This window comes from Saimiri boliviensis, chromosome 14 (assembly GCF_048565385.1).
Source record: "Saimiri boliviensis isolate mSaiBol1 chromosome 14, mSaiBol1.pri, whole genome shotgun sequence".
Lineage (NCBI taxonomy): Eukaryota > Metazoa > Chordata > Mammalia > Primates > Cebidae > Saimiri > Saimiri boliviensis.
The window spans coordinates 42,358,191-42,373,662 of NC_133462.1; the positions used below are offsets into that span (position 1 = coordinate 42,358,191).

At 51.2% G+C, this 15,472-nt stretch overlaps 1 protein-coding gene across 4 annotated transcripts in view; it reads left to right on the plus strand.

Moving 5' to 3' along the window:
* The first annotated feature begins 10,194 nt into the window (after positions 1-10,194).
* MAP2K2 (mitogen-activated protein kinase kinase 2) overlaps positions 10,195-15,472 on the plus strand; it is a 34,311-nt gene continuing 29,033 nt past the window's right edge. For 2 of the 4 annotated variants that reach the window (XM_074384792.1, XM_039466040.2), the window contains exon 1: positions 10,195-10,610. In XM_074384792.1, the coding sequence (XP_074240893.1) occupies positions 10,519-10,610 (92 nt within the window). In that variant the 5' untranslated portion in view covers positions 10,195-10,518. The remainder of the gene's footprint in view (positions 10,611-15,472) is intronic. The other 2 variants (XM_039466039.2, XM_039466038.2) reach the window with 2 other exon arrangements.

The following is a 15,472-nucleotide window of genomic DNA, read 5'->3' on the forward strand; positions in this document are numbered from 1 at the left end:
TCCCTTGATCACATCTGTGCTCACCAAATACCTCCCGTGTGTCAGGCTCCGTGCTGGCAGCCAGAGACGCCAAGATGGATAAGTTCCCGGCGTTCCAGGAACTCACAGACTTCACGAAATTCAATTAACCATGTGTTCATATCCCTAAACATCATAAGGCATAGTTTTCCTTTTCTATAATTTATGTTTAATCCTTTTCAAATAGTGGTAAAAGCCGGGCGTGGTGGCTCACGCCTGTAATCTCAGCACTTTGGGAGGCCGAGGCGGGCAGATCACGAGGTCAGGAGTTCGAGACCAGCCGGACCAACATGGTGAAACCCCGTCTCTACTAAAAACACAAAAATTAGCCGGGTGTGGTGATGTGTGCCTGTAGTCCCAGCTACTCAGGAGGCTGAGGCAGGAGAATCACTTGAACCTGGGAGGCAGAGGTTGCAGTGAGCTGAGATTTCACCACAGCACTCCAACTGGGCAACTAAATAAATAAACAGTGGTAAATACACGTATATCATAAAATTCACCATCTTAAGCTCTTTTGTTTTTTTGTTTTTCTTTTTGAGATAGGGTTTTGCTCTCCCACTCAGGCTGGCGTATAGTGGTGTAATTACAGCTCTCTGCAGCCTCAACCTCCTAGGCTTAAGCGATCCTCCTGCCTCAGCCTCCTGAGTAGCTTGAATGACAGGCATGCACCATCACATCCAGCTAATTTTTGTATTTTTTTGTAGAGATGGGGTTTTGCCATGTTGCCCAGGCTGCGCTGCAACTTCTGAGCTCAACTGATCTACTCACTTGGCCTCCCAAAATGTTGGGATTACAGGTGTGAGCCACGTTGCCCAGCCAAATTTTGGTGTTTTTGTTTTTGACACAGTTTTGCTCTTGTCGCCCAGGCTGGAGTGCAGTGGCACGATCTAGGCTCACTGCAACCTCCGCCTCCTAGGTTCAAGCGATTCTCCAGTCTCAGCCTCCTGAGTAGCTGGATTACAGGTATTTGCCACCGCAGCCAGCTAATTTTTGTAGTTTTTGGTAGAGAGCGGGATTTTCACCATGTTGGCCAGGCTGGTCTTAAACTCCCGACCTCAGGATATCTGCCCACCACAGCTTCCCAAAGTGCCGGAATTACAGTCGTGAGCCACTGCGACCTGCCTCTTTTGCCTTTTGAGATAGGGTCTTGCTCTGTCACCCAGCCTGGAATGCAGTGACACAGTCATAGCTCACTGCAGCCTTGAATTCCTGGGCCTAAGTGATCCTCTCACCTCAGTCTCCCAAGTAACTAGGACTACAGGTGTGCATCCAGCTAACTTTTTTTTTTTTTTGGTAGAGACAAGGATCTCACTATGTTGCCAAGCCTAGTCTGGAACTCCCAGCCTCAAGCTGTTCTCCCAACTCAGCCTCCCAAAGTGCTGGGATTATAAGCAAGAGCTACTATGCCTGGTTAGCATTTTTATTTTAACCATTCTAGTAGGTGTATGGTAATAACTCATTATAGTTTTAATTTGCATTTCTCTAATGGCTGATAACACAGAGCCATTTTCATTTTATAAAAGTGGTGTTGGCCAGACACACTACTGCACACCTGTAATCCCAGTGCTTTGGGAGGCCAAGGCGGGCAGATCATGAGGTCAAGAGATCAAGACCATCCTGGCCAACATGGTGAAACCCCATCTCTACTAAAAACACAAAAAATTAGCTGGGCATGGTGGTGCATGCCTGTAGCCCCAACTACTTGGAAGGCTGAGGCAGGAGAATTGCTTGAACCTGGGAGGCAGAAGTTGCAGTGAGTTATCTTGCCACTGCACTCCAGCCTGGGTGACAGAGTGAGACTCCATCTCAAAAAAACACAATGGTGTTATAATGCCAGACACGTTGGCTGACAGCTGTAATCCCAGCATTTTTGGAGACTGAGGCAGGTGGATCACTTGAGGCCAGGAGTTCAAGACCCACCTGGCCAACATGGTAAAACCTCAGGTCTACTAAAAATACAAAATCATTAGTTGGGTGTGATGGTGCATGCCTGTAATCCCAGCTTCTCAGGAGGCTAAGGCACAAGAATCGCTTGAACCCAGGAGGTGGAAGTTGCAGTGAACTGAGATTGCACCACTGCACTCCAGCCTGAGCAACAGACCAAGACTCCATTTAAAAAAAAAAAAAAAAAAAAAGGCCGGGCGCGGTGGCTCAAGCCTGTAATCCCAGCACTTTGGGAGGCCGAGGCGGGTGGATCACGAGGTCGAGAGATCGAGACCATCCTGGTCAACATGGTGAAACCCCGTCTCTACTAAAAATACTAAAAATTAGCTGGGCATGGTGGCGTGTGCCTGTAATCCCAGCTACTCAGGAGGCTGAGGCAGGAGAACTGCCTGAACCCAGGAGGCGGAGGTTGCGGTGAGCCGAGATCGCGTCATTGCACTCCAGCCTGGGCAACAAGAGCGAAACTCCGTCTCAAAAAAAAAAAAAAAAAAAAAAAAAAAAATGCTGGTGCGGTGGCTCATGCCTGAAATCCTATCACTTTGGGAGGCTGAGGTGGGTAGATCACCTGAGGTCAGGAGTTCAAGACCAGCCTGGCCACCAAGGTGAAACCCCATCTTAGAAAAAAAAAGAGGGGGTGTCCTAAGGCCGAGTGAGGTGACTGATGCCTGTAATTCCAGCACTCTGGGAGGTCCAGGTGGAAGGATTGCTTGAGCCCAGGAGTTCAAGCTTATACGGGCCAATACAGTGAAACTTCATCTCTTAAAAAAAAAAAAAAATTAAAATAGCGTTATAGTCTTTTGTAACTCTTTTTTTTTTTTTTTTTTTTTTTTTCTGGCTAGTCAAGTGAGGCAGTGGGAGTGGAGAAGGAACAACGAAATCTGTAGCTGGTTGTGTCTTTTTTTTTTTTTTTTTTTCTTGAGATTGAGTCTCGCTCTGTCTCCTAGGCAGGAGTGCAGTGGCACAATCTTGGCTCACTGCAACCTCTGCCTCCCGAGTTCAAGCGATTTTCCTGCCTCAGCCTTCTGAGTAGCTGAGACTACAAGTGTGTACCACTACCCCCTAATTTTTGTATTTTTAGTAGAGACAGGGTTTAGCCATGTTGGCCAGGCTGGTCACGAATTCCTGACCTTAGGTGATCCAGCTGCCTTGGCCTCCCAAAGTGCTAGAATTACAGATGTAAACCACCGCACACAGCCTTTTTCTTTTTCTTTTCTTTTTTTCAGGAGGCAGGTCTCACTATGTTGCCTAGGTCTGCCTGGAACCCCTGGGCTCAAATAATCCTCCGTCCTCAGCCCTCTGAGTAGCTGAGAATAACTAAGATTCTTTTATGCTGTTGTCATTCAGGAATTTTCTGCTGTATCATACTTCTCTGTGGATCTGCATTAGGACGTATTTTTCCATTCTCCCATAAGGGACCCTGTGTACTTCCCACATTTTTGCCATTGAGAACATTATTGTGTGAGTCTCCTGTGTGCACAAAGGCAAGAGTTTCCCTAAGTCATATGCCCACGATTAGAATTGCTGAATCATTGGCTGGGCGTGGTGGCTCAGGCCTGTAATCCCAGCACTTTGGGAGGTCGAATCGGGTGGATCACCTGAGGTCAGGAGTTCGAGACCAGCCTGACTAACATGGAGAAACCCCGATTCTACCAAAAAAAAAAAAAAAAAAAAAAATTAGCCAGGCGTGATGGCAGGTGGCTGTAATCCCAGGTATCCAGGAGGGTGAGGCAGGAGAATCACTTGAACCCGGTAAGCAGAGGTTCTGGTGAGCCCAGATCGTGCCATTACACTCCAGCCTGGGGAACAAGAAGACTTTGTCTCAAAAAAAATAAATAAATAAAAATTGCTGAGTCACAGGGTGTTCATGATAGGGTTAAATTACTTTCCAAAGGGGGTCAGTTCAGCCGTTCCTTCAGTTAATCCACTGCACAGGTGAGAGAGATAAAGTCGACAGGGCATCGCTGGTTGGAAACAACGTACGCATGTGATATTAATACCAGCATATGCCTCTACAAGGTAAACGTCACCTTGGATTTAATCTATCAAGAAAGCTGTTGGAAATTTATTTCCTGGGAGGAGCAATTTAGGAGACACCCACGTCTCTTAGACCAAGGGACAGAGGTACTCAGGAAAAATGTTATTGAAAGCAATGATAAGTGAAAATATATCACAGAGAGAGGCCACAGGGCAAGCTGTGCTGGGGAGGGTGTGAGGCTGGACTGTAACCTCAGCAATTAAAGCTCCTATTGGCCAGGTGCGGTGGCTCACACCTGTAATCCCAGCACTTTGGGAGGCTGAAACAGGCGGATCGTGAGGTCAGGAGTTTGAGACCAGCCTGACCAACATAGTGAAAGCCCCATCTCTACTAAAAACGCAAAAATGAGCCAGGCGTGGTGGCGGGTGCCTGTAATCCTAGCTCCTCCGGAGACTGAGGCAGGAGAATTGCTTGAACCCATGAGGTGGAGGCTGTAGTGAGCCGAGATTGTGTCACTGCACTCCAGCCTGGCAACAGACTGAGACTCCATCTCCAAAAAAAAAAAAAAAAAAAAAAAAAAGCTCCTGTTTTATCATAAGTGGTGAGAATGGTTGCCTTATAATAAGGCAACCTGTCTCCTTGAGGACAAGAACACCCCGTTCATTTCTTCAAGTAGCACATATATATCCAGCATCCATATGTCCAAAGAGGTAAAGTGGGAGAGTAGGAGACACATCCAACATCTTCGCCCTCAAAAAGTTCATAACAGGCTGCGCTTGGTGGCTCACACTTGTAATCCCAGCACTTCGGGAGGCTGAGGTGGGAGGATCGCTTGAGACCATGGGTTTGAGACTGGCCTGGGTAAGATTTTTCTCCAAAAAATAAAAAGTTAGCTGGGCATGGTAGTATGCACCTGTATGTAGTCCCAGGTACTTGGGAGGCTGAGGCAGGAGGATCACCTGACCCCAGGACATAGAGTCTGCAGTGGGTGGTGATTATGACGCTGCACTCCAGCCTGGGTAACTGAGTGAGACCGTCTCCAAAAAAAAGAAGAATTCCTTAACTGTTCTATGTCAAGAGCAATGCCCTCAATACATACAATGAGATATTATCTAGCAAGGAAAATGAACAAATTTTCGTGACATGAACAATATGAATTAATCTAAAAAATATTATCCTAGGGCCTGGTGCAGTAGCTCACACCTGTAATCCCAGCACTTTGGGTCATTTGAGCCCAAGAGTTCGAGACCAGCCTGGGCCACATGATGAGACCCCCATCTCCACAAAAAATACAAAAGTTAGTTGGGCATGGTGATGCGAGGCTGTAGTCCCAGCTACTCCGGAGGCTGAGATGGGAGGATGACTTGAGCCCAGAAAGTCGAGGCTGTAGTGAGCTGAGATCACACCACTCCATTCCAGTCTGTGTGATAAAGCAAAATCCTGTCTAAAACAATACAAAAAAACACAAACAAAAATAAAACATTGTCCTAAGCAAAATGAGCTGACACCAGAGTGCATGAGTGCAGTTCCATTTACGTGAAACTCTTGAACAGGCAAAAACGAATCTACGGGCATAGAATGCAGAATCTAGTTTTTGGGGGGATAGTAGTGGACTTCAGCTGGCTAATAGCAACTCTTAATATCTTTGATACCATTGTCAACTCCTTTTTTTCTTTCTTTTCTTTCTTTCTTTTTTTTTTTTTTTTTTTTTTTCCGAGACAGAGTCTCCCTCTGTCACCCAGGCAGGAGTGCAGTGGCACAGTCTCGGCTCACTGCAACCTCCACCTCCTGGGTTCAAGCGATTCTCCTGCCTCTGCCTCCCTAGTACCTGTGACTACAGGCACCCGCCATCATGACTGGCTAATTTTTGTATTTTTAGTAGAGATGGGATTTCACCATGTTGCCCAGGCTGGACTCAAACTCCTGATCTCAAGCGATCATCCTGCCTGCTGGAATTGCAGGTGTCTGGCACCCAGCCAGCCTCTCCTTATTTTAATGGCTCCTCATTAAACATTTACCAGCTCACTACTGCTGGGTGTAGAGGAAGAGAATGAACTGAAAAGACAGTGAACAAACTTTCCGGAGTGAAGGGAAGGGTTACATGGGTGTACAGAGTTGTAATAGGTCAAGAAGTTGAACACCGGAGAATCATACATTAATGGCTGAGCCCAGTGGCTCACCGCTGTAGTCCCAGCACTCTGGGAGGCCGAGACAGGAGGATCACTTGAGACTATTAGCTTGAGACCAGCCTCGGCGACATGGGGAAACCTTGTCTCAACAAAAAAATACAAAACTTAGGGGGACATGATGGTGCCTATTTGTGGCCAGGGACTCTAGGGAGGCTGAGGTGGAAGGATCCCTTGAGCCTTGGGAGGTCGAGGCTACAGTGAGCTTTGATTATGCCACTGAACTCCAGCCTGGGGCCTCGGTGACTGAGTGAAAACTTCTCTTAAAAAAAAAAAAAAAAAAAGGCCAGGAACAGTGGCTCACACCTGTAATCCCAGCAATTTGGGAGGCCAAGGCGGGTGGATCACCTGAGGTCAGGAGTTCGAGACCAGCCTTACCAATTGGAGAAATCCTCATCTCTACTAAAAATACAAAACATTAGCCGGTGTGGTGGCGCATGCCTGTAATCCCAGCTACTCGGAAGGCTGAGGCAGGAGAATCACTTGAACCTGGGAGGCAGAGGTTGCAGTGAGCTGAGATCACGCCACTGCACTCCAGCCTGGGCCACAAGAGCGAAACTCCATTTCAAACAAACAAACAAAGGGTAAAATAGGATAAAATGGGAAAACGGTTGCTGGGAAAAATGGAAGGAACATGGAAACGGCCATATCTCTGAAAGGGTTTGTGCTTATTTGAGGCAAGATGAGCGTCCATCTGAATTGTGGGGGGGCAATGAATAGTAAAACTGAAAAACCCAGATTGCAGAAACCCAGGAGCAGCTTTCTCTAGGAGCAGTGTTTTGGTGGTGGTGGTTTTTTTGTTTTTTTTTTTTTTCAAATGGCGTCTCACTTTGTCACCCAGGCTGGAGTGCAATGGTGTGATCTCAGCTCACCGCAACACCTGCCACCTGGGTTCAAGCAATTCTACTGCCTCAGCCTCCTGAGTAGCTGGGATTACAGGCATGCGCCACCACACCCGGCTAATATTTGTAATTTTAGTAGAAAAGGGGTTTCACTGTGTTGCTGGATTCAAACTCCTGACCTCAGGTAATCCACCTGCCTCAGCCTCCGGCAGTGCTGGGATTATATAGGCGTGAGCCACGTTGTCCAGCCTGTTTTACTTTCTTTTCTTTTTTTTTTTTTTTCTAGTCCTTGACTCAGGATTGGAAGCCCTTTAACCAGGTAAGAGGTATGGTTACTTCTTTGCCTTCTTATTAGGACAGTCACAGGTTGCAATTATGTGCGTGTATATAATGTATCTTTTTTAAACGTTTTGAAAGCAGGGGTGGGGGAGTTCTTTTCTTCCTTATGGCAATGTTGCCTGGGCTGATGGATGTGTAATGACAAAATCTTGGATCGCTGCAACCTCTGCCTCCTGGATTCAAGCGATTCTCCTGCCTCAGCCTCCTGAGTACCACGCCTGGCTAATTTTTTGCATTTTAGTAAATACAGAGTTTCACTGTGTTGCCCAGGTTGGTCTCGAGCTCCTGACTGCGTTATCCGCCCACCTCAGCCTCCCAAAGTGCTAGGATTACAGGTGTGAGCCACTGCACCCAGCCCAAATTAAGCAAATTTTTAATGGGTCACACCACCAGGTAAATAAAATGACCTACCTTTCTTTTTCTTTTCCCTTCTTTCTTTCTCTCTCTCTCTCTTTCTCTGTCTCTCTCTCTCTGTCTGTCTCTCTCTCTCTCTCTGTCTGTCTGTCTCTCTCTCTCCTTCGTTCCTTCCTTCCTTCCTTCCTTTCTTTTTTGAGATGGAGTCTCCCTCTGTCACCCAGGCTGGAGTGCGATCTCAGATCACTGCAACCTATGCCTCCCAGTTTCAAGTGATTCTTCTGCCTCAGCCTCCCAAGTAGCTGGGACTACAGACACACGTCACCATGTAGAGATGGGGGTGTCACCATATCGGCCAGGCTGGTCTCGAACTCCTGACCTCATGATCTGCCTGCCTTGGCCTCCCAAAGTGCTGGGATTACAGGCGTGAGCCACCGCACTTGGCCATAAAATGATCTTTCTTTTAATAAAGTACTATGGCTATTGTAGCAAGCAGTAAGGTGGTGCTTCAAAAAGTTGAACATAGAATTACCACATAATCCAGCAATGCCTCCTCAGAACATATACTGTACCCAAAAGAAATGAAAGCAAGGACTCAAACAGATACTTGCACACCTGTGTTCACAGCAGCACGATTCACAATGGCCAGAAGATGGAAGCCACCCAAATGTCTAGTGGCAGACAAATGGGTATGCAAAATATAGTCCATCCACACAATAGAATATTATTCAGCCTTAAAAAGGAGGGAAATTCTGGCCAGGTGCGGTGGCTCATGCCTGTAATCCCAGCACTTTGGAAGGCTGAGGTGGGCGGATGGCCTGAGGTCGGGAGTTCAAGACCAGCCTGACCAACATGTAGAAACCCTGACTCTACTAAAAATACAAAATTAGCGGGCATGATGGCACACGCCTGTAATCCTGGCTACTCGGGAGACTGAGGCAGGAGAATCTCTTGAACCCGGGAGGTGGAGGTCGCGGTGAGCGGTTGCACTCCAGCCTGGGCAACAAGGGGACAAGAGCGAAACCCCATTACAAATTTTTTAAAAAAGAAGAATTTTTTTTTTTTTTTTTGTAAACTGCTCCTTTTTGGAACAGGGCTACCCGATTGGAAGGAAGTATGCCCAGTGTAGTGAAGTTGGGAAATTCTAACACAGGCTACCACGTGCATGCACCTTGGGGACGTCTCCCTCAGTGAAATATACCAGCCACAAAAGGACAAAACCTGTGTGATCCCACTCATATGAGGTCCCTGGAATCATCAGATTCACAGGAAGTAGGATGGTGGGAGCCAGGAACTGGGGAGGAGGATAGGGAGTGAGGTTTCATAGGGAAAGTGTTTCAGTTTGGGAAGATGAGGAATTTCTGGAGGTGGCGGTAATGATGGCGGTGATTGCACAAGCATGTGTACGTGCTAAATGCCGCTGAGCTGTGCATTTAAAAAATGGTTAAATGGCAGGTTTTATGTTATGTGTATTTTATTTATTTATTTATTTATTTATTTATGAGACAGAGTCTTGCTCCGTCGTCAGGCGCCAGGGGAGTGCGGTGGCGCGATCTCGGCTCACTGCAACCTCCGCCTCCCGGGATCAAGCAATTCTCCTGCCTCAGACCCCCGAGTAGCTGGGACTACAGGCGCACGCCACCACGCCCAGCTTTTTTTTTTTTTTTTTTTTTTTTTGGTAGAGACGGGGTTTCATCATGTTGGCCAGGATGGTCTCGATCCCTTGACCTCGTGATCCGCCCGCCTCGGCCTCCCAAAGTGCTGGGATTATAGGCGTGAGCCACTGCGCCTAGCCTATGTGTATTTTATAGTAAATATGTTTTGTGTTTTTTTTTTTTTTTTTTTTTTGAGACGGAGTTTCGCTCTTGTTACCCAGGCTGGAGTGCAATGGCGCGATCTCGGCTCACCGCAACCTCCGCCTCCTGGGTTCAGGCAATTCTCCTGCCTCAGCCTCCGGAGTAGCTGGGATTACAGGCACACGCCACCACGCCCAGCTAGTTTTTTGCACCTTTAGTAGAGACGGGGTTTCACCATGTTGACCAGGATGGTCTCGATCTCTTGACCTCGTGATCCACCCGCCTCGGCCTCCCAAAGTGCTGGGATTACAGGCTTGAGCCACGTAAATATGTTTTAACATGTGCATAATATGTATCATTTTATTTGTCAATTAAATTTTAAAAAACATGTTAGAGCGGCTTTGCTCTGATGAAGGAGGGGGAATAACTGACACTCTAAGGCGGTGGGCGCTGGGGGCGAGTGTCCACGCTCGCCACAAAGATTAAATGGACTCTGGGTGGGTCTCGCCCACCGTTCTGGGGTCCTACGGATTCCCTCAGTTCCTGGGAACTTCGTAGGCGCTCAGAGGTCTAGCTACTCCCCTGCCCCACCGTGCACGCCCATCTCCCCGCTCCCTCATCCCTCCATCTCCTCCCCGGCGCCCCCATCTCGTGCCCCAGGCGCACGCGCACCCGCGCCGTAGTAAGGTAAGCGAGTGCGCATGCTCCGGGCGCCTCGCGTCGGTGTCCGCCCCTTTCCCCTCCGAAAGGCGGCTTTGGGGTGCTGCGCCGGTGCAGCAGCTGGGGGGCGGGTCCATCGCGGCTCCCGAGCCCGCTATCGCGAGAGGCCGGTCCGCGATCTTGTGGCCGCCCCTCCCCTCCCCCGGCCTCTCGGACTCCGGCTTCGGCGCCAGCCTAGTTCGGGCCTCGGCGGTGGCGACTCCATCGTCTCAGCCCCGACGCCCTTCGGCTATCCTCGGCCCCGTCCCGCAGCATCGGCCGTCCGATCCCCGCCCGCCCGATCCCGGCCCGCCCCCTATGGGCCCCGGCTAGAGGCACCGCCGCCGCCGGCCCGGGGAGCCCCGATGCTGGCCCGGAGGAAGCCGGTGCTGCCGGCGCTCACCATCAACCCTGCCATCGCCGAGGGCCCGTCCCCGACCAGCGAGGGCGCTTCCGAGTGAGTGGGCAGCGATCGGCCGGGGGATCGGGGTGCACGGGGCAGGGGACCCTCGGGGGTGCATGGGGCGAGGGGTGCAGGGGGCAGGGGGTTCTTGGGATGGGCCGAGGGATCGGGGTGCACGAGGCAGGGAGCCCTGGGAGGACAGGGCGAGGGGCGCAGAGGGTTCGCAAGGGGTGCACGGGGCAGGGGGAGATGGGGCGAGGGGTGCAGGGGGCGGGGTGTTCTCGAGGGAAGGACAGGGCTAGGAGTGCAGGGACCCCTCGAAAGAGGATGGGGCGAGAGGTGCAAGGGACCCTTGGAGGTGGACAGGGCAAGGGGTACACGGCGCAGGGGGTCCTCGGGGAGGACTGGGCGAAGGATGCACGGGGCAGGGGGTTTCTGGGCCGGTGATGGGACTTTGAGCAGTGAGATTGGGCGAGGGAAGGTCCTTGTGGTGGAAAAGATGCGGTGTGGGGCTCCTGATGAGTGAAATTGGGATGAGGGAAGTCTCTGAGTAGTGATGTTGGGGTGAAGGATGGGATCAAGGGTCCCTGAGCAGTGCGATTGGGTGAAGGAGGTCCCTACAGTGCAGAAGATGGGGCGTGGGGCTTTTGAAACGTGAGATTGGGGTGAGGGGAGTCCCTCAGGAGGAAAATCGGAGTCAGGGGTGTCCCTAAGAGGAGAGAACAGGATGAGGGTCCCTGAGCAGTGAGATAGGGATAAGGGGTGTCTCTAAGAGAGAAGAGTGTAGGGTCCCTGAGCAGTGAAATGGGGGTGAAAGGTTCACCCCCCTCAAGAGGAAAGAGCAGAGGGTTGTCTTAGTCATGAGATGAGAGTGAGGGGAGCCCCTGAGTAGGGAAATCGGGGTGCAAGGTGTTCCTGAGAGGGGAGGATGGAGTGAGGGTCCTTGAGGAGTGACATCGAGGTGAGGGGAGGTCAGGCAGCCCTTGAGGAGGAAATTTGGGCAAGCGGGCTCCAGAAGAGAGCGGGTGGTGAGGGGTCCCTGAGTGATGAGACTGAGATGAGGTAGGGGTAGCGGGTAGGAGAAGATGGGGTGAGGGCCCCTCAATAATGAGGTTGTGCCAAGGGAGGTCCCTCTGGGAAAAGACAGGGCGTGGAGTCTCTGAGTAGCAGAACAGTGATGGGTCTTTGAGTAGTGAAATGGGGATGAAGGGAGGGAATGGGTGAGCGATCCCTGAATAGTGAAATCTCGGAGATGGGGGAGGTCCCAGAATAATGAGATCAGAGTGAGGAGAGATCCCTTGGGGAAAAGATGGGGTTTGGAGTCCCTAAGTAATGAGATCAGGCCAAGGAGATGTCGTTGCAGAGAAGATGGGGTGCAGGGGCCCTGAGTTGTGAGATGGGGTTAAGGGGGTCCCTGGGAGGAGAGGATGGAGCGGGTACCTGTAGGGGAAAGGATAGGCGAGGGGTGTCCTACGTAGTGAAATGATAGTGAAGTGAGTCCCTGTAGGGGAGAGGTGGGGTGAAGGGGTCCCTATGGGGGAAAGACAGGGTGGGAGGGTCCCTGAGCCACAAGTCGAGAGTGTTGCACCTGGGCCTCCCCAAGACCTGTCTGCCACCCAAGACCCCAGGACAGGCTAAGAGGTCTTGGGTGACGGGAGCGGTCCTTCTGGGGGCGAGTCCCTGAGTGATGAAGTCGGGGTGGGATGAGGACACCTAGGGAGCCAGGGGCGGGGGGGTCCCTCGGGGGAGAGGATGGGCTGAGAAGATCCATAGAGAACCAGGAAAAAGGAAAGAGAGGGGAGGATGGGGGGCTCCCGGGGGGTCAGGGTCAAGATATGGGGGGGATGCTAGGGGATCAGGATGGGGTGGAGGACCCTAGAGGGGTCAGGATGGAGGGGCTCTATGGGGGTCAGGGTGGGAGTTCTGGGGCATCTCAGGACAAGGAGGGTTCCTAGGGGAGTCAGGACATGGGGGCTCTAGTGGGGTGAGCATAGGAGTTCTAGGGGGTTCAGGATGGGGAGTTTTCTGTGGGAGAGTCTAGTGGAGTCAGGACGGAGATTCTAGGGGGATCATGTGGGGGTCCTGGGGGGTGATGTTGAGATTCTTGGGGGGTCAGGACAGGGGGTCCCAGGGGAGTCAGGATGGGCATCCCTGAGAGGGCATCTCCTGCTTGTGGCGGTGCCCGGTGTGTGGTGTCCCCAAAGCTGGAAGCATGGTGAGGGGACAGGGAGGGGGAGTGTGAGGATTGAGGAGGCGCAGGGGTGATGGGACCCTGCTGACCCCTGAAAGCAGAGGTGGAGATTCTAAAGCGAGTGGACTGGAAAACCTTGTGAGGGGCTGACCCAGTGTGGAAGCTTTGAGGAAGTGGAGGGCGACCGGAGGCCTGGGTGAAGGAGTCTGAGAAAGGCACACTGGGGTGGGGGACGGGGGTGCGGTGGCAGAATCGCAGTGCTCCAGGATGAGGGAGGGGCTGGGTAATCGAGGCACACACTTGTGGGGTCACGCCAGGGTGACCTCTGCACTCCTGTTCTGCACGCTGGAGTGGAACAATCCCTGGGGCCCTTGGCCGGGGTCTGGGTGCTGTGCCTCTGGTGTGACCCCATGAGAACCTGGTGTTGGGAACTGTGGCATGTCTGGTGGCCTCCCCTGCTCAGGGGCCAGCCCTCTGTGGCCCAGATGAAGAAGACTCTTGATGCCATTTTGTGCGAGTCAACACTGTCACAGTTAGACACAGGAACCTGTTCCTCATTCTCCACACAGAACTCACCCAGCCCATTCCCTTCCATGAGGGGTTTGATTTCCATCCCTTAAAGGATCCCCCAAGCAAGGAAGCCAGCTGTGGGGACCCCAAGGTTTTGATTTGTTTAATAACCGCAGTTGAGTTGCCACTAAGTTTAATCTGGATTAGTCAGCTGAGTCCAGAACGCATTTTCCATGCTCGGAGCAGCAATTGACACCTTCCAAGTCTCCCGTCAGAAGCACTCATCCATGGCTGGGCGCGGTGGCTCACGCCTGTCATCCCAGCACTTTGGGAGGCCAAGGTGGGTGGCCCACTTGAGGCCAGAAGTTCAAGACCAGCCTGGCCAACGTGGTAAAACCCTGTCTCTACTAAAAGTGCTAAAAAAAAAAAAAATCAGCTGGACGTGGTGGTGCACACCTGTAATCCCAGCTACTCCTGTGAGTCCCCCCACCCCTGTGAGTCCGTTCCCTGTTGCCGGGGCCTCCAGGGGCGATGGTGAGAGTGGAATGAGATGTTGTGCAGCCCAGGAAGCGGTGCCCAGGACCCTGCCTTCCAGCGAGCTCTTTGCGGCACCAGCTCTGGCGCTGTCACCTCGTTTCTGGCCTGTGGGCCCCGTGGCTCACGCTACTTCCAGCTATAGGTGAATAGTGGTCGAACATGGGGACTGGAAGGTTCCAGGTGCAATCAGCAGTCCACCCCTTCTTCATTCCCTGCTTCAGTCCCCTCTGTGGCTGTCCGCCCTGGCTTTAGGTCCTTCCAGAATTGGGACCACTGGAGATGGCCTGTTCTTCCAGAGAGATGTTTAGAGCTGCACTGCCTGGTTCAGTAGCCCCTGGGTACAGGCAGCACTAAAAATGAAAATGGCCCAAATCCACAAGAGCGCAGGCACCATGTTGCCATTGTAGATTTCAAAGGCGTAAGAAATCTGCGAAGCATTCATTGATTTTTCATATTGGTTGTATGTTGAAAATGATAACATTTTTGATCGGTTACATCACATGTGTTATTAAAATTAATTTCAAGGCCGGGCGCGGTGGCTCACGCCTGTAATCCCAGCACTTTGGGAGGCCGAGGTGGGTGGATCACGAGGTCAAGAGATCAAGACCATCCTGGTCAACATGGTGGAACCCTGTCCGTACTAAAAATACAAAAAATTAGCTGGGCATGGTGGCGCGTGCCTGTAATCCCAGCTACTTGGGAGGCTGAGGCAGGAGAATTGCCAGAACCCAGGAGGCGGAGGTTGCCGTGAGCCGAGATCGCGCCATTGCACTCCAGCCTGGGTAACAAGAGCGAAACTCCGTCTCAAAAAAAAAAAAAAAAAAAAAAATTAATTTCAGCCAGGTGCAGTGGCTCACACCTGTAATCCCAGCACTTTGGGAGGCCGAGGCGGGTGGATCACGAGGTCGAGAGATCGAGACCATCCTGGTCAACATGGTGAAATCCCGTCTCTACTAAAAATACAAAAAATTAGCTAGGCATGGTGGCACCTGCCTGTAATCCCAGCTACTCAGGAGGCTGAGGCAGGAGAATTGCCTGAACCCGGGAGGCGGAGGTTGCGGTGAGCCGAGATCACGCCATTGCACTCCAGCCTGGGTAACAAGAGTGAAACTCTGTCTCAAAAAAAAAAAAAAAAAATTAGCTGGGCATGGTGGCGCGTGCCTGTAATCCCAGCTACTCGAGAGGCTGAGGCAGGAGAACTGCCTGAACCCAGGAGGCGGAGGTTGCCGAGAGCCGAGATCGCACCATTGCACTCCAGCCTGGGTAACAAGAGCGAAACTCCGTTTCAAAAAAAAAAAAAAAAAAATTAATTTCAGCCAGGTGCAGTGGCTCACACCTGTAATCCCAGCACTTTGGGAGGCCGAGGTGGGCAGATAGCTTGAGCCTAGGAGTTCAAGACCAGCCTGACCAACATGGCGAAACCTCACCTCTACTAAAAATACAAAAATTAACCAGGTGGGGTGGTGGGCATTTGTAATTCCAGCTACTTGGGAGTCTGAGGCAGGAGAATTGCTTGAACCTGGGAGGCGGAAGTTGCAGTGAGCTGAGATCACACCACCGTATTCCAGCCTGGGTGACGGAGTGAGACTCTGTTTCAAAAATAATAATAATTAATTAATTAATTTAAAATAGCCAGACATGGTGGCTCACACCTGTGATCCTACCTCCTAGGAAGGCT